This window comes from Euwallacea fornicatus, chromosome 11 (assembly GCF_040115645.1).
Source record: "Euwallacea fornicatus isolate EFF26 chromosome 11, ASM4011564v1, whole genome shotgun sequence".
NCBI lineage: Eukaryota > Metazoa > Arthropoda > Insecta > Coleoptera > Curculionidae > Euwallacea > Euwallacea fornicatus.
Genome location: NC_089551.1, coordinates 2,169,171 through 2,191,761, shown reverse-complemented (window position 1 = coordinate 2,191,761; position 22,591 = coordinate 2,169,171). Strand labels below are relative to the sequence as shown.

The 22,591-nt window shown below is 41.2% G+C and overlaps 1 protein-coding gene across 2 annotated transcripts; it reads left to right on the top strand.

Moving 5' to 3' along the window:
• Window positions 1–1,264: 1,264 nt before the first annotated feature.
• Window positions 1,265–22,470, top strand: LOC136341808 (neuroligin-4, X-linked-like). 2 transcript variants are annotated; one of them, XM_066287132.1, is made up of 12 exons: window positions 1,265–1,930; window positions 2,681–2,880; window positions 15,967–16,122; window positions 16,176–16,388; window positions 16,442–16,589; window positions 16,639–16,770; window positions 17,984–18,179; window positions 18,468–18,659; window positions 20,126–20,280; window positions 20,333–20,448; window positions 20,504–21,236; window positions 21,285–22,470. In XM_066287132.1, the coding sequence occupies exons 1-12, from the start codon at window positions 1,719–1,721 to the stop codon at window positions 22,282–22,284; spliced, it is 3,453 nt and encodes a 1,150-aa protein (XP_066143229.1). In that variant the 5' UTR covers window positions 1,265–1,718; the 3' UTR covers window positions 22,285–22,470. The 2 variants fall into 2 exon arrangements, with proteins under 2 accessions (XP_066143229.1, XP_066143230.1); XM_066287133.1 differs by lacking the exons at window positions 1,265–1,930; window positions 2,681–2,880 and adding an exon at window positions 14,993–15,094.
• Window positions 22,471–22,591: the final 121 nt, after the last annotated feature.

Sequence of the window (22,591 nt, the reverse complement as noted above, 5' to 3'; positions counted from 1 at the left end):
ATTTATTTTACAAACCTGGGCACTTCAAAAGGAGGCCTGTTTGCGCTGCTTCAAATAATGGTTTCAACACTCTCTTTATAGCCGCTCTTGACACGATTTGTTTATTGTTCAAGCGGAGTAATCAGCATATAAAATTTCACGAAGCAGTCATTAACGGTTTACTACAATCTTACCTCAAAAACAAATTCCAGATAGTTTTCATTCTGATCTCAGACTCATCTCAGCCCAGGCTAGCAGTAGGGGCAGGAATATTCCTGGGCGTTATTACCTGCATACCGGAATCCATTATCTTGATTATGTGCATTTTAGTGAATTTCTCTCTAAGGGATGTAGAGTTACCCCTTCGCATTTTGCAGATTTTTAACCTATCTTACGTGCATACTTGTTGACAAGTCGGGTCTTTGCGCACACGCCCTTTGAAGGGGTTGCTCGAGATTCCTCAAATGTGTGGTGTATTTATTCAGCCACAATGCAGAAATCGCTCGCATACGACCGCTAAAGTCCATCCTGCACTTACCAGAAGGAAGGAGCTTTGATAAATAACTTCAAAGGCTTTCGTTGGTGTTTTGACAAAAAATATTACCGTATAGATTAGGGAAAGAAGGAAATTGATGTGAGGTTTTTCTACAACGTATTTCTCTGATCTATTATGGGGACTTTCGGGTAGGTGTTGCGCCACTTAGACCCCGGTCTCGATTGCGAACGCTTTTGCCTTATCTGCGAATTAAACGCGCCTCCAGAAGGAAAACGCTTCGGGAATTTTTCCCTGCGATGATCTAACAAAATGGGCCTTCTTCGCCGGGAAATTTGCACCTGTTTACATCACTAAGAACTGCGAACTCCATTTGCGGTTCGCGAAGCCAATGTGCCAGTTAGAGCAAAGTTAATGGGCTTTGATACTTAAATCTCACCATCCCCTATGTCCCAATTCATCCGCGTCAGTTCCAAATAAAACGCATGTAGCCAAGGGTATACATATTTCAAGAGGAGCCTCGAGGAGTCTTCCCAAGGCAACCTCAATCCAGACTGAGATGCTCGTTAAATCTTGAGGAGACAAGACATTCACCCATCAGGAATGCGCTCCGAAGCCATTCCTGCATTAACGTTATTTATAAACCCCCTTTTAACGGGAAACCGTACATATTTTTAACCTTCGGCTGCGTTTAATGCTCGACACGCTCCTCGGCGCATCTGCCGCTTAAGCCCGCTTAAAAATAGCAGGAACGCGCTTCGCAGCTCCCTGCAGGAACCTTCGGGAATCTCAACGGGATTGACAAAATTTAAATTTAGTTTAGGCACGGGCGCCTCGGTAAACACCATAAGCCGGAATTCGATTATAGCAGGAAAATGGACGCGTAATTGCAAGTGAAAAGTGTTTCTGCACTAGGAAAGTGCTACAGTTTCTATGGGGAGAAATCAGTGCGGAGTGTGTGCAACAATGGGCAATTTCTTCGTCTCGCTGGTACTTCCTGAGCCTAAACAATAAACTTTACGACCCCTTTCATTGGCGTGCATTATCAATTATAACCGCCCTCTAAAGGAAAACATTTATCGGAAAATCGCGCTTTGTTCTGACTCGAATTGCGAAACCGATTTTTAGCTAATGAGGAATTTAATTGCCTGTAATGCGTGATGAAATAAACACAGTCCTAATTTTAGACGTTTACGAGACGTAGTCTCTAGAGAAATTGCCGGCCCATGCCCTCAACTATATAAACATGTGCTATATCACCAAATCAATGACAATAGTGATCACGCTGTGTTACGCCACTGCCCGGGGTAGTGACTATAGTGAAAGGACTCGAGAAGTGTATTTAAACAAGCAGGGATACATTCACGGGAGCGTTGTGCACTTGCGCAACCAATCGTTGCCTCCTGTGGCTGTTTACAGGGGCATTCCATATGCAACCCCCCCCGTGGGCGAATTTAGGTACGTTCCTCCAAGAGGTCATTAGAGATATACAGGGTGTTCACTAAACATAAGGCACAATTTCAGGGGGTTATTCCCGGGACTATTCTAGGAACACTTTGTCCTCAAGCAATATTTGAAAAAGCTCTTTGTCCCAAAGATACAGGGGCAGAAAAGTTTTCGACAATAGCAACATTTTATTACTAACTATTACACTTAAAACTTCTTAATCTGCAAAAAAAATACCAATTCCTGCTAGACTGCAGGAATCCGACTTTTTTCTCATCGACTTCCTAGCTCTTTCAAAAACACCAGGGTCGTTTCGTAACGAGTTAAACCCAGGAACAATCCGAATATTGTAAACGTTCCTCATTTTCCACTGGAATAGTATAAACTAGGAACTTTACATGCCCCTATAGGAGACAATCCAGGAGGTTTAGGTCCGGCGGCCGAGCAGGCCATAAGTTAGGTCCACCCTGTTGTTGTCGAAAATTCACGAGCAACCACACTGATGGTCCTGGCGCACCATCGTGTAAAAACCACATTGCCTTTCTTCCAGAAAATAAGGTAGCGTTTGTTCCAAAATGTTGCGATATACCTCGCAGGTCGGTCTTCCTGGTAGATTTTTCCCGCCCTGTATTTTCGAAGAAAAGGGGCTTTTCAAATATCATCGAAGGACGAAATATTCTTAGAACGGTCCAGGGAACGACTCCCTGAACCTTTGCCATATGTTGGATGGACACTTTGTATAAAAGATTATTTCCGTTGAAGGTTCATGCCACCTAAAAGCACTGTATCAGCATGGAATGGGGTGAAAAACATGGACCAGTTTGGTCCAGTATGTCCCCAAAAATTCCCTGATGAGTCCATTATGACCACAGCCCGCAAAGAGTATGTCAATAGGCTGAAGAAGTACCTGCGTTATCAAAGCGAAGACTGTCTGTATTTAAACATCTACGCCCCTTATCAAGGTAAGTCTAAACTTAATCCTTCTTCAAATTCATCCATCTGGGAGATATGATGGAGCGTCTTTGGACTCTCGCCAAACGCGTCTAAATATGGATAAGTACGCACGGTTTTTGTGTACGTCCTAAATACATATACACTACCCTTCTCCTCTTTGGAAAAAATCTTAACTTTGACTTGCAAATGCGACCCTTAACCTTAGTATTGCAATGGACTCGTTAAGCGAGCCCGCATAATGGTTTCAGTATACAGCCCTTAATGGCCCAAGCCATTCCATTTGAATTCGTCTTAAGCATATATGTGGGTTTTGGTTTATAAACAGTGTTGATGTTGTGTGTCTGTTTTTGATGTTAAAAACGGCACTTACACAGAGTGGCATCATACCATAGCGGCGAATGATGATTAAGGGGATAATATCCTTAAAAAAAGATATTATCAAAAATTCTTTATGCGACTGTAGGAGGCATCCAGAGCATCCGGTAATCGCCTAAATTTAAAATTAGCAAAATGTTTATAATTCGATTGAGACCGGCGTTCATCTGCGACAAATCCCCCGGTGTTCGGACAACACCCATTAGATGGCAGCAGCTTTGTTATCCTAATTTCTGCTTCAGTAACTAACTCCTTCCGCTGACAAGGCAAATTACAAATTCATCGTATTTCTTTTAACGCCAATTATTTGCTGACAATTTCTACTTGTACAGGGTGACCGGTTTTCTGCAGCAGGATTTTAACCACGTATTATATACATAAAAATAATAATAGTTTGCTATATAAACTCGATTCGAGAAATGTTCTGTTAAGAAAACACAGGGTGTTCGTATCTTTGTCAATTTATGTTTTTTGAGTCCTCCTAAAGTTTTTGAAACATGTTGAGCATAAGTTAATTTTTAGCGTCTATATGATTAGACGATCGTGAAAATCTACGGGGTGATATATTTTGGTGTTATGACCCATTTTATTGCCCAAAACGTTCTTGCGGTGCACCGCGTAGTATTTAATTTTATAAATTTAAGTTGCCTGTTTGATTTAGTGATTTGTGTGTTTTTACCGTTTCAATATAATATCTCTCACCGTTTTTCGGTTATTTGCAAGCAGGTGAAATGATACACGTTATTTTTTTCTAGAGTAGCTTTGGTTGGCTTCTGACATTTCTGCCATTCGACTTACATTGAATTTTCTGGCACTACTACGGTGTAAACCGGAGTAACGATTTATTTATCGACGATCTAAGAGTGTAGCGGATTTTCGACACAAGAGAAATAAAAAATAATGATAGACGAGAGAACAACAGCGACTTCAACCACAGAATCAATTCAACAGCGACAATTTATTCGATAAAAAAATAATTTAAATCAACATCAAATAATTATCACTATGGAAATTGGTCGAAATGATCGCCATTATGTTGTACGCATAAATTGGAACGTCGGCATAACGACCGCCGAACATCCCTCACATTCCGAGCAGCTGTTCTACGAGCAGAATTTCTTATTCGCCTTAGAAGGTCTTCTTCTTGAGTGTTTACTTAGGGTAAATTACACATTATCTTTCACAAACGCCGACACATAAAAATCGAGAGGTGCTAGATCGGGCGATCGAGCAGGCCAAACAGCTGGTCTTACACGACCTATCCGTATCTGTGGATAGTTCGCATTTAGCCAGTTCGTCTCTACCAAGGAATAATGTGGAGGACATCCGTTCGATAATACTGTTAACTTATGCTCGTGGTTCGAGCCAAATATCTCAAAAACTTTGGGAAATATAAATTAAAAATTGCAAACAAAAATTGAATTTCAACACCCCGTATATTATTAACACGGGATTTACCTTCACCTCTACCTGTATTTTCTCATTCCAGTTTCGCTATTTTTCGAAATTTAATGGCCCCGTCCCAAAAGTTCACAGGTTGTCACTAAAACTCACTCAACCGTGTTTTTTTTTTTGCGAAACCCAATTAAACCACCGAAGCTAAAAATACGCAAATCTCTATTTCAGAATGCGTTTGATTTTATAATTGGAGTTCGTTGAATGCTGGCCAACAAGCATTCCTGCTGACGTCCTATTAGCCCCAACAGCATGACGTCTACATTGTTGGGTTTGCGAAACCTTGTGTTTTGAAATGTACTTTTTAAGTGCACGGCAGGAAGATAAATCTCAACACGTAGAGGAGAAGGAATAAATAAATGCCATTAACCCAAAAGGAAAGAATGGCTGCTGAAGTTGAGGCCGAGATTGATCGATCCATTAGCACCTGATTACATTTATTTCTTCTCAAGGTGCTTTTAGCCAAATTAAATAATCATAAATAGAAAATTTATTACCTCGCTTATTGTGCAGCATCCAGGAGACGAATGGAGAAGGATTAAGATAGGCACGCATCCACATTAGAGCAGCGACAAATTAGAGTTTCAATTAGCAGGAGGCTCGTTTGCATTAAGCGACATTACCCTGGTAGTGGTGCTTAAGCACTTTAGCCTGAAATTTCCTAAACACGAGAAAAAGAGCTCTAGGAATTTACAGCACTCGTTGCACTTTATCTCGCTGAGGCTCAGACCGAGTGGATATCTTCGTAAAGTCTCAGTTTTATCACTTCGCTGACACCTAATTCGGATCTTAATTTCAGTTACTGTCGACGATGTTTACGAGGTTAAACGTAAATATAACTGGAATTGGTCGTCCTTGAGGGAAAATTAAAAATCTACGCCAAGGAGCTGCTGGAATAAGGGGCTTGCTCATCCTTAAGCCCCGAAGAGTCTTGTCTAACGAAATTTCGATTTTCCAGCATTATTTTACCGGCAGATGTTAGTGCGTCGCACAATTATACGTAATCCGAAATTTCCTGCAGTGGTAGAGGCAAATTTTTCCCTTTCTGAAACCTAATCTTTCCTTATGATAGAGCGCAACCTATAAATCTATACCTCAACAGGATGCGTCCCGCATAATCGAACACACGCCAGTCCCCCATTCAGACGGTTGATTATGGGAACCACGTAGGGCTGATATGCTACCGATAATGTCTCTGCCTACTTTATGAGCCCTACGTTCAATTTACGGCCTCCTGGGCGCAGAGTGGGCCCCCGGAATACGTGAGAGAAATAACCGAGCTTATTTAGTGTACACGTAAACGTAAAGTTTCGAATAACGCTGCAGACGTCAAAGTGTACAGTTTCCGACGAGCGCTGGAAAAGTCTCAGCTTTCCATTGTTTTCCATTTACATACGAAAGTAAACAGGATAAAAGTGGAGAGAATAGCTGCGAAGCGAAGCTTTTAGAGCTTGAGCTTGCTACTTCCGGTGGCTTTGGATTACAAATAGGGTTAAGCTAGATGTATATCCACGGGGTATTTTAATGCCGGGCCTGTTTGCAGAGTCAACACATTTCTTGGTTCAAATTCTGGGAGTTTTTGACACGATGATGTTAGGAATGTATCCAGTTTTATTGCCCTAAAGAGAGGAGATTGCAGCAGGAAAGAGCCGAGTCGATTTATGCCATGAATTTTAAAGCCCTAAACTGTAAAACTTTAATGATTCATTCTTCGGACTGATCGGAGATGGGAGTTTTCTAACCGACTTATATTTCTTTTGTTTTATTAAGGGAGTAATCAACCTTCTCCAGTTTCTCCAGTTCTTTGTGGATACAAGGGAATATGAGAGTAACTCCTCCTCCTCTGCCCCATTTGAAGCTCCGACGTTCTAACGAGGCGAAGCCCCGACTAAATCATAACTGAAAGAAATATTCGTCATCGTTCGTTCTACATCGGGCTTCTTCTCTACGATATTTTAGTTAAAAAGCCTTTATATCGCGCTTGGTGATTTATTTTTAACGAAATCCCTTTGTGCCTTTTCTCGGCTAGGATTATCTTTTCGATTGTTCTTCTTCGCAACAAAAGAACCAGGCCGTGATTAATTAATCGAATGAAACGGTGGCTTCGCTTTTTTCCATTTAATTTTCCACAACACTTCTGACTTCAAGCCCGTAAGCCTAAAACGTATTTAAAACTCGCAAGAGAGCTCTGATCAAAGTAAATTATCCCGATAGTTCTGGAGTTGCGGGGAGAGACCATTAGGCGAAGAAAACTTTTAGATTATCGGAATGTCAGATTCACTGGCGGAAGTTAAATTATATTCGATTACTCGGAAAACAGACCGTGATGTCCGTTCCTTCACCTAATTCCGAAATTACTTGGAGTCAATTAACGCCGAACTTTGATATTGGAATCAACGAGTTTAGAGGGTAAAGGGAGCTTTCCTGTCTACTTCAGTTGGAAAGTTTTGCGTTCTGGCCAACGTGTAATCAAGATAAAACATGCGTAATTAGATTTCGTTGGAAAAAGACGTTAATGTGAGTAGACTCTGAGCCTCAATTGGTGTAATGTTAAATCGTATAGCGGCGTATAGGGGTCAGTTGCGAAGAAGACTCGGAAGAAGTTTACTTTGGAGGTATCGAAGCGGGCCTTAGGGACGTTCGGCCATTATTATTTTATATTCGTAAACTGGAAATTTCTGCTTCGTGGCCGTCATTAGACTGGCAAGGAGGGCGTTTCGTCAAGTAAACACGTGTACAGGGTGTCTCTGATTGCTCTATTCGAAATCCCATTACAGATTGCCGAGGTCACTGTACGACCCTGTTCGCCCTAGGCCAAAAGTTGGTCTACGACATAGAGGACTTCAAGTGGACTTTTTTACAAGTTTTTTTTATTAGTTCTTTCCTGACACGTGCCATGTACAAAACCTTGTAAATTTCTAGACGAACCTCCCTTCCTGAGCTATTTGGAATTACAGTCAAGGCGTTCATTTCGCAGTCAATTTTCCCTGGTAATTAGGGCCGGGACTTGAAGTATTCCTCAGGAAGTACCCGCGTTAACTTTGTTTCCATTAAAAATGAAATCAAATACGCGGCGCTTGTAAAAAGCATTGCAATACGTTCATAGTTTTCATGAATCTGAGATATTTGAAAAAACTGCTCAAACACTAAGAATTTTATTTGAAAAAGGGTTTAAATGCATTATTTACGATGTTGAAATTTTTCATCCCTATCTTGTTACCCCCACTAACTTTCCATCTTCAAATGGGAACGTACCCGCTGTAGTACATCAAATGAAAGCTAATTCAATGAGGGATAGAGCGGTACAGTCGGAACTGAAATTGGATCAACAGTCTTCTCGACAAAAAAATTGAAGGAAGCCCATATCCTCAAGAGATTAAAAATTTTAATTTTCGTTTCTTAGATAGACAATCCGTTTTCACATCGCTTTGGAAGTGAGTGTAAAAATGGCCATAAGACATAGGAATTCCGAATCGTCTTCAATAGAAACAATTTTTTTGATGCAAAATATTTTTCCACAAATTCCTTTTATACAAAATTTCCCTTAACAAGGAATTAACGCCTGAATATTTTGATCACAAGACGGAATTTTGTGAATTGATGCACGAAAAAGGCATTCAGGATAATGGGTTTTTTCTAAAATTTTATTTTCGGTTTAAGCACCGTTTTGCTTAGATCGATCTATTCATCGACATAATTATCGCCATTTGCCTACGTACAATCCTCGTTGGATGCAGACTGCATCCACAACATCCTCGGGAACTCGAAGTATGAATGGATATAAGCGACCACATCGTTCCATTTTTCACAGAGGGGAAATTAGACAACGCGCTATATTCGCACTTATTGCAAAACGAAGCAGTTCCATCGATCGCCGCAATTTTTCCTGGAGAAAATGGGAAACAACTAGTCGACAGTATTGGGTTCCGACGGGATGGTGCCACATCGCATTATGCTATGGCTGCGAGAGAGTACTTTGATGAGAGATTTTCCCCTCGGAGATCGATCGGTAGAAGAGGCGCAATAGAATGGCCTCCGCGATCTCCGGATCTTACGCCCTTCGATTTTTTTTTTCGTGGGAGTGCGCAAAAGTTTCATTTAACAAAAATAAACCACGAAATTCAGATGATTTACGTCTAAGAATGCAAACGGAACTAGAATTAATAACAGAAGCAACACTGGATAATTGCACAAAAAAGTTCGAGGAACGGCCGAGTCATTGCCATATTGTTACTGGGGCTCAGTTTGAGCATTTATTGTGTGAGTTTCAATTTTGTTTAATTTAACAGTGGGTTACTTCATTGTCTATCTGATAAATTTATTCTTTTAAGCTGTGCGAATTCACGTAGGTGTCACGAATTTTCCGCATTGGTTTTGGGGGAGCCTTTTAGCTGTGAACCACTGCAAGCACTCGCAAGCGTACGTATCGTGTACTAAAGAAGGAACATAATTAAAAATTGCATCCCGTTTTGCATGGTGTACCGGACAGGACGAGGCAGAATGGTACACCGGACAGGGTTACGTAACACGAAGGCAAAACTGCCAAGTGTAATTGCAGGTTTGTCAGGGATTTCATTACGATTCCGAAGGAAGAAATGGACGATAAATAGCGTTAATAAACTAGAGGACCCGAAGGAATAGCTGCACGTCGAGCACGATTTTTATTACTACCTTTACAATCCACGATAGGTTAATTTAAAAGCTTTGTTTGCAGGGCGCAATGCCGAAAGAATATTCCTGGGGAACACCCGAACATTTGCCGTTTCGCACGCCTTTAAACTCTAAAATGATTACCGGATTATTAACTCCAGCCAGCGGATCCAGGATTCCTACTTTCTGGGATATCTCCTCCCTTAAAGTAATGCCGGAGTCATTAGGGCAAACTGAGGAACAATGGCATCCAAGGAATCCCACATTAAGCACCCCCCATATGTGGCGTTAATAAATTTCGAGTTCCGCAACGTAAATGTATCGTCGATTGATCAAGCTTTGTATTTGCAGAGCGTTTAGTCCCATTCTTTCCAGCTCTGCTTAAAGCGTCGTTAATCATAACCGCCGGCCGAAGGGAAGAAAATAAAAAAGATAATCCCCTGCAGGACACAAAAGAGTTCCATCACACATAAATGAGCACTTTGGATGGGCAGGAAATATTTGTGTAAAGTAATGCGTCAGTGAGAATCCCTAGACATCAAGAGCCGATAAACCTGTTGTTGAATAACCTAATCCGAATTCCCAGGAAATGGAGCCATAACAGTAAAAGTTTAGAGCAAACCTGTCTCTCATAAAGTACCCTAAAACATAACGACAGGGGGTCGTTTCGAATGCATTAACATTAAAAAGCTGTTGGCTCCGGTGATTTATTTTTAATAGGCGCCTTTATAGTTGCCCCATTATTGACATAAACAAACAATCTTAAGACCCAGGACAGCCCGGTGACAAGGGACCCCCGCTTTCGCAATGGCTTAATGAAATTGGAATACGTCTATTAGAGTTCGGAAGCGGACAGGATTTAGAGGGGGGCCCCCAATCGGAACTCCTCCCGGACTTTATAGTGATGTGTATTGCTACCAAGTTTCCGGACTAAGTATGTTTAAGCTGCATTAATATTGGAATTAGGGCTGCCGGAGCAGGGCCGGCGAATGTGGACTAACGCTCGGTGCTTTGAGGAGAGAATGGGTGTCGAAGCAGGGCCAATTATCAATAAGTAAGTTATTGGGTCAAAAATACGTCGGTTATCGCTTAAATTTTGATCACATTTGGACGCTGCGAGCCCGTTCGGTGGTCTCATTACGTCGTGTACAAAGGCCCATTTGGTCACGACGAAACTTTCTTAAAAACGCAAAAACTTTACGCGACAGCTTGCCCGTCCGTAATACCCTTATCGCGATAAAATGCATTATACCGCCATTGCAAAAACCATTCAAACGCGTTTGTGACTTTCGCGAACATGATAATTTTAAAAAATGCCCAAGCACGTGTAGTCTTATTTTAAAAAAGGCGTTTAATGCACTCTTAACGCACGCAACTAGAGACTCCCATCTTTCGACTTAATGAAGATTCTCGACAACCACAACGAAGAGGCCCAGCATGGGGTGAGGCCTCCACGATTAGTAGCTGCAGTCCTAATCCCGTTGTCCATACTCAAAATGATATTGTCGATTTCCGCTTGTGGCCTGTAACTCCCGAAATCGACCATGTGTGGCGAAACCCCGACGTCGAGCATGTCTCAGAAATACTCAATTGGAGTCAAATCTGGCGATCGTGCTGGCCACGGCAATGCGACGATTGGATTAAGGAAGATTTGCTCCATGTATACGATTTCTAACAGTATCTCGGTCTATTGTGACGCGGTGCACCCGTTGTAAACCTGCAACCAATTCGGGCCCCGTAATTGTAGGTTGCCTTGTAGCTGTTAAAGCTAAAAATCGATCTTGAGCTGCAGTTGTAATGCGTCCACGTCCTAGGTGCTGTTCGGCCGGAGTTGCAGTTTCCCTAGAACGGCTGATATGACGCTTTCGGACACGTCCATATGCTCAGCCACTTCAATTTTCCTCAAACCAGCCCGAAGTAGGTCTTCCGCTCGATTCATTTCATCCAGAGTTAAATGTTCTCGTTCCGTGGGAAAGCGTAGTATTTCCGAAGCACCTGTTGAACACCAGCTAGTATCGAATGAATCGAATTGCATCAACTCGATAATTTAGCAGAGTGCAAAATTAAAAATTTTTCACGTCGGCAAGAAAATTATTTATTTACTTTTAGGTTTTCTCAATTAATTTAAAGATGTATACAGGGCGAGCATTTGCTCTAATATTTATTATATCGCAAACTACAAAGCAAATTATTTCCTATAGATTTTATTTTTTGTTTAAATATCCTTAGGCTTTTTCCATGTGCGTATTAATTTATGTGCTTTTAAATTAATTCGATTTCATTACGTGGCTTTTTCAATATAAATATTGCGCCCCCGAGGCACGTTAGTTTCTATTAATGTCGACTGCATCATTTAAGCTGTGAAACACTGTATATTTACCATTGTTTCTGAAATTCGCATTAAATCACCCCATATGCGCTGCAACGCTCTCTACTGCGCTCCCACATACGCTCTGAGGCACGAATCCTGAAGTGAGGGATGACGGCTCAGAAGTCTCATATGAGGAGGTGTGGGCGAGCTGTGTAGTTCCACGCGAGATATTCTCGGATACACCTCACTACTGTAGTTGAAGGGGGTAAACACCCAGCAGAATCCCACTCACTGCACTAGTACCCCACGAAAACTGTAGCACTGTTAGCGTTAATAACTGGACAAAAGGTACGGGCTTGATGCGCTGAATCAACGACGACCGGTGGCGGGAATGGACCGCGACCACTACAGAAAATTCTAATATTTAAAGAGAAATCCGAACTGTGCTTCGCAAGCTGCATAACGGGCTACATATGGGGAACTGGCGGCCCCGTTCAAACGAAGACGACCATCTATTTTTAACCCATAAAAACCATCCAGCCTGCACCATTAGCAGGTGGATCAAACAGTCACAACAAGCGGCATTGACACTGGAAAATATTCGGGGTATAGCACAAGGCATGCCGCCACATCTGCTGCAAAACGGGCAAGAGTCACTCACCAGGAGATCAGCAAAGGAACAGAAAATGTGTAAAGAATGTCTGCTGCCTTACTTCGTTTTAAGTTGAAGCCCATGAATTAATCATGGAGGTCCTAGATTGGAATTGCATTATGAAGGTCTTGCGACCATGCATATTATTAAAGGCCGTTTCTACCTGGGAAAATAATTTTCCCAGACGTCCTTAAGTGACATTACGTTATATTTAATAGGAAAACAACGTTTGCCGGAGCCATGAATTTCCCAGACGTAGTCTTCGTTCCTTATTTACTCGAACCGGGGCTCGAAAGCAAGATAGAGAGGGGATAATTAAGTTTGCACTTTGGATTAACTTTCCTAAGCTTTTGGCAGCAGTGGGCGACATAACTTGTGGATATTTCGTGTGCAAGTTGTTTTCTTGCTGCAAACATGAAGGTGGAAAAATTGCCCGGTAAACGTTTAGAGCTTAATGGCACCTATTTGCTCATGCACCTATTCGGCTCAGTTTTATTGTCGGTAAATCCATTAAACTTTCGCTCAACAATGGGGCATCAAATGAGATTATCCTGTGCACGAAATCCCTACTGTAGTCACGTTCCAGCTTAATAAAAACCGTTTAATCCTCTTTTTTGTTATATTTAAAAACGATTTTCCTGGCAGTAGTGGCCATGACAATTGACGATACTACAATTATCCCCTTTATCCCGTTCAGAAAGCACTTAATAAGGCAAAAAGTCATGAATCGAGCTAATGCTCCGTGTTTCTGGACATAATGGTGAATGGAAAGCCGCTCCGCAAACAAATTTCTCTTGCGACAGCCACCATTAGATGGCGGCAACGTCGCCTTCCTTATTTCACGCCGCATTAACTAACAATTGCAAGCAAAAATAGTTGCAAAATAGGAAAATGTAACTTTTGGGAAATTGCCTAACATAGGATTAACTGTTCCGAAAATCCGTCCCTTTCATGGTAAAAAAGCGCCACTGTGTCATCTGCCTGTTAGCTCGCAAAAGCAAATTTTTCCTAATTAAAATGAAAAGTGTCCCCCATGCGGGGCGAGTGGGGGTGGCTAGAAACACTGATTAAAATATTTTCCAGAGGCTGGAAATTAAATCCACGTATGCAGTAGAAACATACACGCAAAAATAACGGGCGTTTTAATTAATATGGGAAACACACCGGGAAAATAAATAGCGCACTTGCCAGCGAAAACACTCTCCTTTGACGTGATTTGTTAAAGGACGTAATTTAGTTTGGATACGGTGTTCCCGGTAAATACGGCTGCAGCTCCGGACCATCTGTGCTTTAATAATGCTTCAAGCGAAAAAATCACCCCAAGAATTCGTTGTGAAAAGGGTGTTTTTAAAGTTACTTTGAAACCTCAAAATTACCTTTTTAGCAAAGCTCTTTCAAGGGATATTTATTCATTTTGCATAAGCCCCCAATGGTAGGAATCACTTAGCGAGAGATAAAACTCGAAGCGAAAAATTTGTCAAGCAAAGTTTGAATTCGTCCACTGTTCGTCAAAAACACGTCCAAAGTTCGAAATAAATACGCGGCCCTCGGCGAAAATAAGAATAAAATTCAAAATAAGAAGAATTTAATTGCCTTTAATAAACATTAAGTAAAGTTCGCGAGGATACTTTTCATTAGAGGGAGACTTAGAGAGAATGATGATTTCCCCCTCGAGGCCTCGATCCAGCAACGAAATGCTCCATCTGGTTGTGTTTCTCTTTATAGCGAAACATGATTGATTCAACCAATTATAATTAATTTCAACCCAAATGGTTCAATAATCTGCGGAAAAGTTTCGATTTAAAAATATCGGTTTCGAAAAGCTGCAAATTTCAGAATAGTACGGATTCCATTACTAAAATCGTTATACTGTTTCGAAATCACTCATGGCTAAACTCCAATAACGATTTTTTTATTTCCGAAATATGCTAATAAATTTAATTTCATTGCTTATGTAAGCAAATCGAATAAAATATATACAGTGAGTACAAATTTTAAATGTAAAAGGAGCTTCCGAGGAAGGATCTGCATTTAAATAAGCACGGACGCGTTAGCAGCAAAGGATTACGTGCAGCCTTTGGAGGAGATAATCTGATTTGTAGTTCATTGTCAAGCCAAATGCTAAGTTTCTTCAATTTTCCAAGCGAGGAAATTTCGAAAACGAACTTTCTCGCTACGTACTTTAAGTTCATTAATTTTTTTGTTGTACAGAAGAAAACCATTTGTTGAATTAGAGGAAAACATAACATATTTCTCCCGAGTTTGTGACATCATTAGAACACACGATTACTCGAAAATAGTCACGTTGTTGGCTGCTATGTCACCCGAACAAGAAAAACACGTCTGGACTAAATGGCGAATGTACACTTGTACACATCCAAATATAACTATGCGTCGGTACTGCGGCTACTAGATGGCGCCACGGAAAGTTCCTCGGCTCAGTATCTCGTTCATTGTCTTTGAGATTGCTTTTAAAATAAGAATATTATTTTTGGAGCTTAATTAAGTCCAAATGGGGACTAAAAACTCATTTATAACGCTTCGGAGTCAACGTCAGACAAAGCGACCCCCAAACGTATATAAATTATTAATAGCAAATCCCGGTTTTAGTCCCAGCTGTTAGTCGGGATCCGGGAATTATTTAGTTATTTCGCGCCCAGCCATGTCGGATATTCGTGTTTACCGAATTAGGTTGTTCCAAATGAGTGTTAGATGCGAAAAGTTTCGTATCGGAGAAGGCGAAATCCATTAATAACTAATGGATATAATTGGATATCCGGTAATGATTAATGCCGAAAAACTCTTAAATCAGTTTTAAGCGAACAACTTGAAATTCTCATATTTCCTCAAACTTCCCCATAAACTGCTTTTGGGAGAACTTTGGTCATTTAAAAGATGGCAGCTGCTGTAACTTATAGCTTCCCCACAAACACCCTGTAAGTATTGATCTCTGGGAATACGAACATGGTGCTGCCCCCTAAGATGTAAAACCTCCAAAGCAGCATCTATCGATTTGCGGTTGATTGAGGTCTCTCCTCAACTTCACTCTCCCGAGTTTGGGTATAGAGGGAGCTACGCTCTCGATATATGAGGGAGGTTTGGCCGTTGATATAAGTGGCATAATTAATGTAGCAACACCCTTATCTGCGAGTGAAGCGGATTTTTCGCTTTGCTGTCACCTTTGAATTTTTTTTTTAAGATCTTTTTTGAGCGATATTTTTTCTTTAATTAAGTTCACTTTTAACCGAGAGGCTTCAAAGTGGACCTTTGAGGGGCAAAAATTTGGCAAAAACCACCAGAGATGGAGCGATTTTTAAGTTCATTATCTGCAGATCCATTTTCATTTAGCGTACGAATTTAGTAGCTTTAAAGGGGTTAATGCTGAAGAAAAGTTTTTGAGGGTTTTATTTCAATTTCAGCCACACGAAGGACGTTCCTTCTTTTTAATGAAGCAACCTGAATCATCCCTCTAAAGAGGGCAAGTAAAACATTACGTCTGTCTAGATAAGCTCAACTAAATTAATTTGATGCACTTTAAAATTCCGTGAAGGATAATACTTTTGCTAATTAGAAACAGGTCTTAAGGCTAAATTATTAATAACTTTCTTGCAAGAGAGTTTCCTCGCTTAAAAATAAACTTTTCTTTTACAGTTTTCGGTCCGAAATCCAGGATTTTTCCTGTAATCGTCTTCCTGCATGATGCAGAGTCGTTTGAGTGGAGTTCTGGAAATCCCTATGATGGAAGTGTCTTGGCATCTTTCGGGCAAGTTGTTGTTGTGACTTTGAATTTCAGACTGGGGATTTTAGGTGAGAAACGTTAAATTATTAAGAGTTTTCGTATATTTTTTTTCTAATTCAAGGGTTCCTCAAAGCGGATCCTGAGGAATCATCCACTTTAAGTCAGAGCAACTTCGGTCTAGTGGATCAAGTGGCCGCGCTAGTCTGGATTAAGGCCAATATCGGTGCCTTTAATGGAAATCCTGAAAGCATAACGCTTTTAGGGCATGGTACGGGGGCTGTTTTCGCGAGTTTACTAACAATGAGTCCTATGGCCGTTGACGGGCAAAACGAACGTAAGAACTTCAATCCTTTCACATAGAAAAACGTTTAAAATTTAAATTTTTAGTTCTGTTCCATCGGGCTATTCTCATGAGCGGCACAGCTCTATCCGATTGGGGGTTGGTTAAGAAACCTTTGGACGTCTCAATTCAAGTGGCGCAAGCACTCAATTGCCAATTGACAGACAATTTTGCTGCCTGTCTGAGAAAAAAGAGGTATGGTGTCGTAGGTTGTAGTATTAAGTGTTCTATTCAATTGATTTAGTCTGAATGAACTGATGGATGCTACTCCTGAAACAGACCCGTTCAAGACCACATTTGGACCAGTGGTGGATAACATATTCGTACCTAATGATCCTAAGAAGTTGATGACTCAGTATACGGATATTTTTAAAAGGTAGGTGAGTAGCGAAGCGGAAAACTATATAATAAGGTGATTTACAACAAATTACATATACTTGTGTTTGCGCTTAAAAATATGTTTCTTGACTAAATGGCGAATACCGATTTGTGGGTAATTTACGCAATTAGCGGCGTAAACGGAGGTTTAAATCCTTTAGCAACCGACTCAATCCACGATTATTATTCCAAATGGTTCATATCAATGTGTAAGGCAGGTTTTTGTATTAAGATTTAATGAGTTCCGGAATAATTAACAATGGAAATCTCTACTTATAGGAATTTGTGCGGATAAACTTCAACTCAGGAGGTATATCCTTTTTCTTCTAAATTTCCTGGAAAGCTGTTAATCTTTGTTTAGAAAGCTACTGCAAATTTCTAACTTTACCCTAAGTTAACTTTATCATAGCTTACATTAGATAACAAAGCCCTAAACTTGAGGGTCTGTTTGAGTAAATGGAAACTTTATATTGAGTCCTGGGCGAAGATGAAGAAAGCGCACGGCACGTATCATCTTTCCAACAGTTAATTTCGGGGGAATGGTCGATGAGGAGGCAAATCAATTCGATCGCAAAAACAGCGAAGGAACCTTTTTAGGAATGAAAAAGTCAATGTAGGTGAGCTCCTTTTCAAATGAAATTTCAGGTAAGAGATCTACCCTGAGAATTACTGCGGAGGATCATTCGAACCGTAAACAAAATCGAAGCGGCAGCATCACTTTAGTTCCAGACGAGTAATTTTATTTTTCCCAACCTCCAACAAGTAATATACGGCTGGAGGACCTGTGGAGCCACTTCGGCCCTAACTAAAACGAATAGGGAACTATCAATTCCCCTCGTAAAAGGATTTTATTGTTGCGGCAACGTGATACCTGTCTATTATTTATTTAAGCCGTTGAACGGAAATTTTTCGTCGTCGAGGGGGACAAGGGTAACAAATTGTCCGTTTTTGACTTTTACATTGATCCCCTTTTTCTGGAAATAAATTCCACCCTGGCGACATGGTAACGCCGCCATACATAAGGCCCGATTCCCACTGGGGGTTTAAACTGATGCGAGACGTAAGGGAGATTGAGGAGCCTCATTTATTCGAAATCTTTTCGTAATTTTCCCTTTCTCTCCTCGGTCTCGTATTTTTTACGGCCCGCATTCTCTAACGCCCAATCACTGTCATTTTACTGGCTAATTTCATTTTTTTTTTTTTTAATACAGATTCGAGCTCATGTACGGCGTAACCGAACTTGAAAGCATCCACTTGCCCTTAGGGGGAGACATGGCCGTAATCCACGGCATGTTGGAGAATAAGAGGGATGAGGAACTGGGGAAATACATGCGTGTTAGATGCGAAATCAAGCCCGATGTCTGTTTAGCCGAAACTAGGGCAAAGTACAACTACAACGAACGTTCGGTAAGTGGCTCAATCGATGTTTATGTTTAAGGTCAGAGCTTGCCTTAAAACTACTTCAAGACGTTGTGATTGACTCGTGTAACTTAGTAAAAAAATCTTCCTCTTTATCACGTGATTGGGATTTACACCTTCAGAAAATGTACCGAAACCGATTCATAAGAATTAATTCGGGTTTCGCTAGAAATTAGGCACCAGGGGCAGGTGCAAAGGACGCGGAACGCAACCTTAATTTTTTAGTTTAAATTAAGAGACCCGAACTCTCAACCAAAATTAATCTGGATAAATTAGTTCCAGAGGGATCAGACCTGGATGGACGGCCAGCCAGATAGGGCCACCTTGGCCAGAGACGAATTACTCGACATACTTTCGGATGCCCGGACCGTAGCGCCAGTTCTACAAACGGGCCTTTATCATTCTTCCCTCAATATACAGTCGTACTTTTACGTGTTTTCGCATAAAACAAGGGCCAAAGATTACATCGTAAGTATCGCTGGGATATACCTATGATCGTGGCGAAGGTGAATTAATTCTCGAAAAACAAATATCTGAAATATTTAAAATTCTGGATAAAACTGTGGAACACTGGGTACTCCAAATGACCTTGTGTCAATACACTGGACAGTCTTCACTAACGTGCACTGCCCCGAACTATCTGGTAATTTGTTTGCTCCGTCATTTTATGAGATACTTAGCTCCAAATTACGGCAATTACTAATCTTAATGTGGCTAATCACTACAAGGTGGAAATTACTTTGAGGCCAGTTTCCCACATGTTTTTTCACACTTTCAACGCTGACATCCCATTAACACCCTGAGGCGTCATTAATTAACATATTGCAAAAAGGTCAGTTCTAGGGAATATTTTATTCTGAATATCCGAAAATCTGTGCCTGAGCAAGATACTATAGCGAGAACTAACGACTTCGACAGTCTCAGCGGCTGTTAGGGGCTGGCGCAACCCACACCTTGATCGGGATAGCCCCGCCAAATTCCTCCACGACAAATACATTCGTGATTCCTTCATCGTGATTTAATGTACAGGGTGTCTTTAAATGAGAGATGAACGGCCGTTTAATCCATGTAAAGAAATATTTTTGGCATTTTTGTTTTGGGCTAGGTCGATTTATTTTGCCGACCACCCTGTAGGTAATTGTCAAAATCGAAATTGAGAAGCATGAAGGGCAATGTTTCGACTGTCTCCTGGCAAAATTTTGTTTTTCCCAGCATGATAATTCTTTTTTCACAAATTTTTTCCAATTTTGACATGAAACGCTTTTTATCACTGAAAGTTGACATTTTAGGGTATCGGCATATTACATATATAGTTGATCCAAAGTTCGGCATGGAAACATAAAAAAACATAGTCATTACATTTAAAATGACAAAGTTTCCATCAATTTGCGGCACTTCCAGAAGTGCCGCCGTTTTGAAAATATTTGAAATCGATTGATTTTGGACTCAAACGGGCACTCGCTAAAGACGCCTCGTATAACAAACAGTTTCGCTGCCATTTGGCTTGAATTCCACAGAAAATGAATAAAACATTTCATTATTGAGGTCTTCCTCTTCTTGTACCCACATAGCAGAAATTCCCTCCCTGGATTTGTTTATTTAAACATGTTCCCATAACTTTCGTCATTATTGGCACTCTACTACAGGTCATTAAAACAAGGCAAACCTCTTAGTCAGAGCTTTACCGGATATAAATAACGCTGTATTTTTAAACACTGGAGTGTTACAATTGCGCGAAGCTATTTCTAGATTCGAGTCATTTAACTTGATTTCCTGCATGTTCATCAAATATCGACCCAGTTATGTCGAAAATAACCTGAACCTCGAATGGGACATCCCTGATTACCTGCTTTTCCACAATTCTTCCTGATAATCAAATATCCTCCCCCACTCACGATAGGAACACTAAATCACCTATTTATATACCTCCGCAGAGGAATAAAACTCACACAGGCGAAGAGCTCCCATACGTGTTCGGTGTTCCGATTGAAGGTGCCAGATTTCATTTTGAAGACGTTCCGTATAGTGATAACGAGAAGCGTCTTTCCATGACCATTATGCGTTACTTTTGTAACTTTGCCAATACCGGGTAAGTGACCCAATTCGCTTTGAACCGCTGATTTTGTGTGTTCCACATCTAGGAACCCGGAAATTCCCAAAGCTGACTATTTTCGCTTGTCTGATTATCCCAGCTGGCACCAGTTCGACAAAGAATGGTACCAGTTCGATCAGATGGAACAGCGCTACATTGAATTTGGTACCAAATCACGTGATAATCATTCTGTGTCTCTAAACTAATTAAATCTACGCAGATATTCCAATTAGGATTGGCCAGTTCTACAGAGAACCCCAAATGTCCTACTGGAACAACGCCTTTAGCAATTTATCCGAGAACCCTTTACCCTGGAATACATACACATCAACTACAGACCAGCCGTCTGCCGTGATCCATATTATTGATACCACACGTTCTAAGTTATTTAATAAAAAGTTTTATGTCCCTGGCCGCATAGTGACGGCCCCTCCTGCCGAAGAAGTGAAGCAAAACACCTCCTCGGCAAACGTTCTCATCATCGTAGGAGCAATCTTCCTTTTGGTCAACTTCGCGTTTTTCACTTTCCTCTACTTCAAATGCATCAAAAACAAAAAAGTGCCTCTCTCCGGCACGGTGCGCTTGCCTCCTTCTGGAGGGAGCGTCGAGGAGGATAAAGGAGGAATTTTGAGCAGCTGCAGCTTGATTCAGATGCTGCGCAGCAGGGCTGAGGAGGACGTTTATGACGCTGTGCAAATAGATAAAGGAACTGCCAAGGTTAAACTTACAAGGGCCATGTCCAATAGCACTATCGACGCCCATGCTAAAGTGAGGGAGTGGATCACCAATGAGATTGTGCTTAAATACAGTCCTAAGCAGGACAGGAAGGAGGCTAAGAAGAGTAAAAAGAAACCTGGAAATGCTTTGGAGCTTTTGGAAGATGGCCCAACTAGACCCGTGAGTCCTCAGCAAGTGGCGAAGCCACTTCTAATTAAGACTGCCAGCATCGACAGGTATTTTCCAGGTAGTTTGAATTATTGAGCTTCATTAGAAACTTTCAGATCCAACAGAAGAAAACGAACAGACAATAAAGTATCAGTGGCCATTGACGCAACTCCAACAGGCCGAGGTCCAAGTGTAATGATGCAACAACCAATAGAACTGACCAAATCTCTGGATTACTCCCATTCCAAGCAATCTCCTCTTCCACTGCGCAGGTCTGTAACTTTAGAGGACTTTTCCTCCGTCAAAGCTAACCAGGAGCTGCGCAAAAGCACCAATAGCATTGACTTGAAGGTGGTGGAGACTGAGCCCATTTATATTCGCATTGAGCATGGCCACTCCAAGTCTGACCCAGTCCAGGACTTGGACTATAATGCCATCAAACGGTTGAAGAGTTTCGAACCTCAATTAGATGTTAATGTTACATCTAGAGATGAAAATCTTGAGGTGCTGCCCCCGCTCAGTCCCGAAGAAGCCTTGATGACCATTAAAAGAAGAAATTTCCCCAAAGTTTTGCCCGATCATCCTGGAAAGCTAAATAATCGTAGGTCCATGCCTGTGAACTTCGGACCATATTCTCCCATGGGTAAGAAATTCCCGCCAGTTCCTCCTCCCAGGACCTGCACCCTCGACAGGCAGGGAAGCAACCCTCAGGCTGTATGTCTGAGCGAACCTATGTTGGCAGAAGAGCCTCCATCCTCTCCGGAACCAGAGGTGGCCTGCAATAATTTGTATGTCGGGCCCTTAATCCCTAAAGAGAAAAGAGGGATTCCTAGGGCAATAGTGACCACAGACCCGAAGAATCCAGTCAAAAGGCCGGATCCGAAATTCGTGGTCAAACCCACTATAAACAATCGCAGTAAAGGGGATGAGACCAGGCATATTCCCCGGGTGGTGGTGCCGGATAATCGGCCCGAGGTTGCAAAGAGCGGGAAGAAGTCTCAAATTCCCACTTTGGTGAAATCCACCGGTAGTCTCAATAAGGAGGCCTCAAGTTCTGAGTCTGCTTCCCCGTCATCTGGGGATTCGGACACCGGAACCGTTGTCAAAAGGGTTTAAGTTGGTTTTTGGGTATATATTAACTATATTTTCTATGTTTCGTTAGAGCTCTCGTACTTAAAAAGACTGACTGAACCCCGGAAGATGTCTAATGTTTGTGTCGTATTATCTTGTAGCAGTATTCATGGGTATTTTATTATAGTTTAGAGTGTCTCTTTTTTGTAACAATACACCATTTTATTAGAATTCGAGATTATTTTATTTTATTTCGCTTTTTTTTTGTATTTTTTATATATATATATATTTTTTTTTTTTCGCCTAAATCTATGGGTGCCAGTCAGTTCTGAACAGGGAAACTCTATCCAGG

Coding starts and splice junctions, on each gene's coding strand:
- LOC136341808 (XM_066287132.1), top strand. CDS start 1,719: ATGTGCTATATCACCAAATCAATGACAATAGTGATCACGCTGTGTTAC. Junction 18,660..20,125: donor CAAGGGCCAAAGATTACATC/GTAAGTATCGCT, acceptor ATACCTCCGCAG/AGGAATAAAACTCACACAGG. Junction 21,237..21,284: donor AAGACTGCCAGCATCGACAG/GTATTTTCCAGG, acceptor AGAAACTTTCAG/ATCCAACAGAAGAAAACGAA.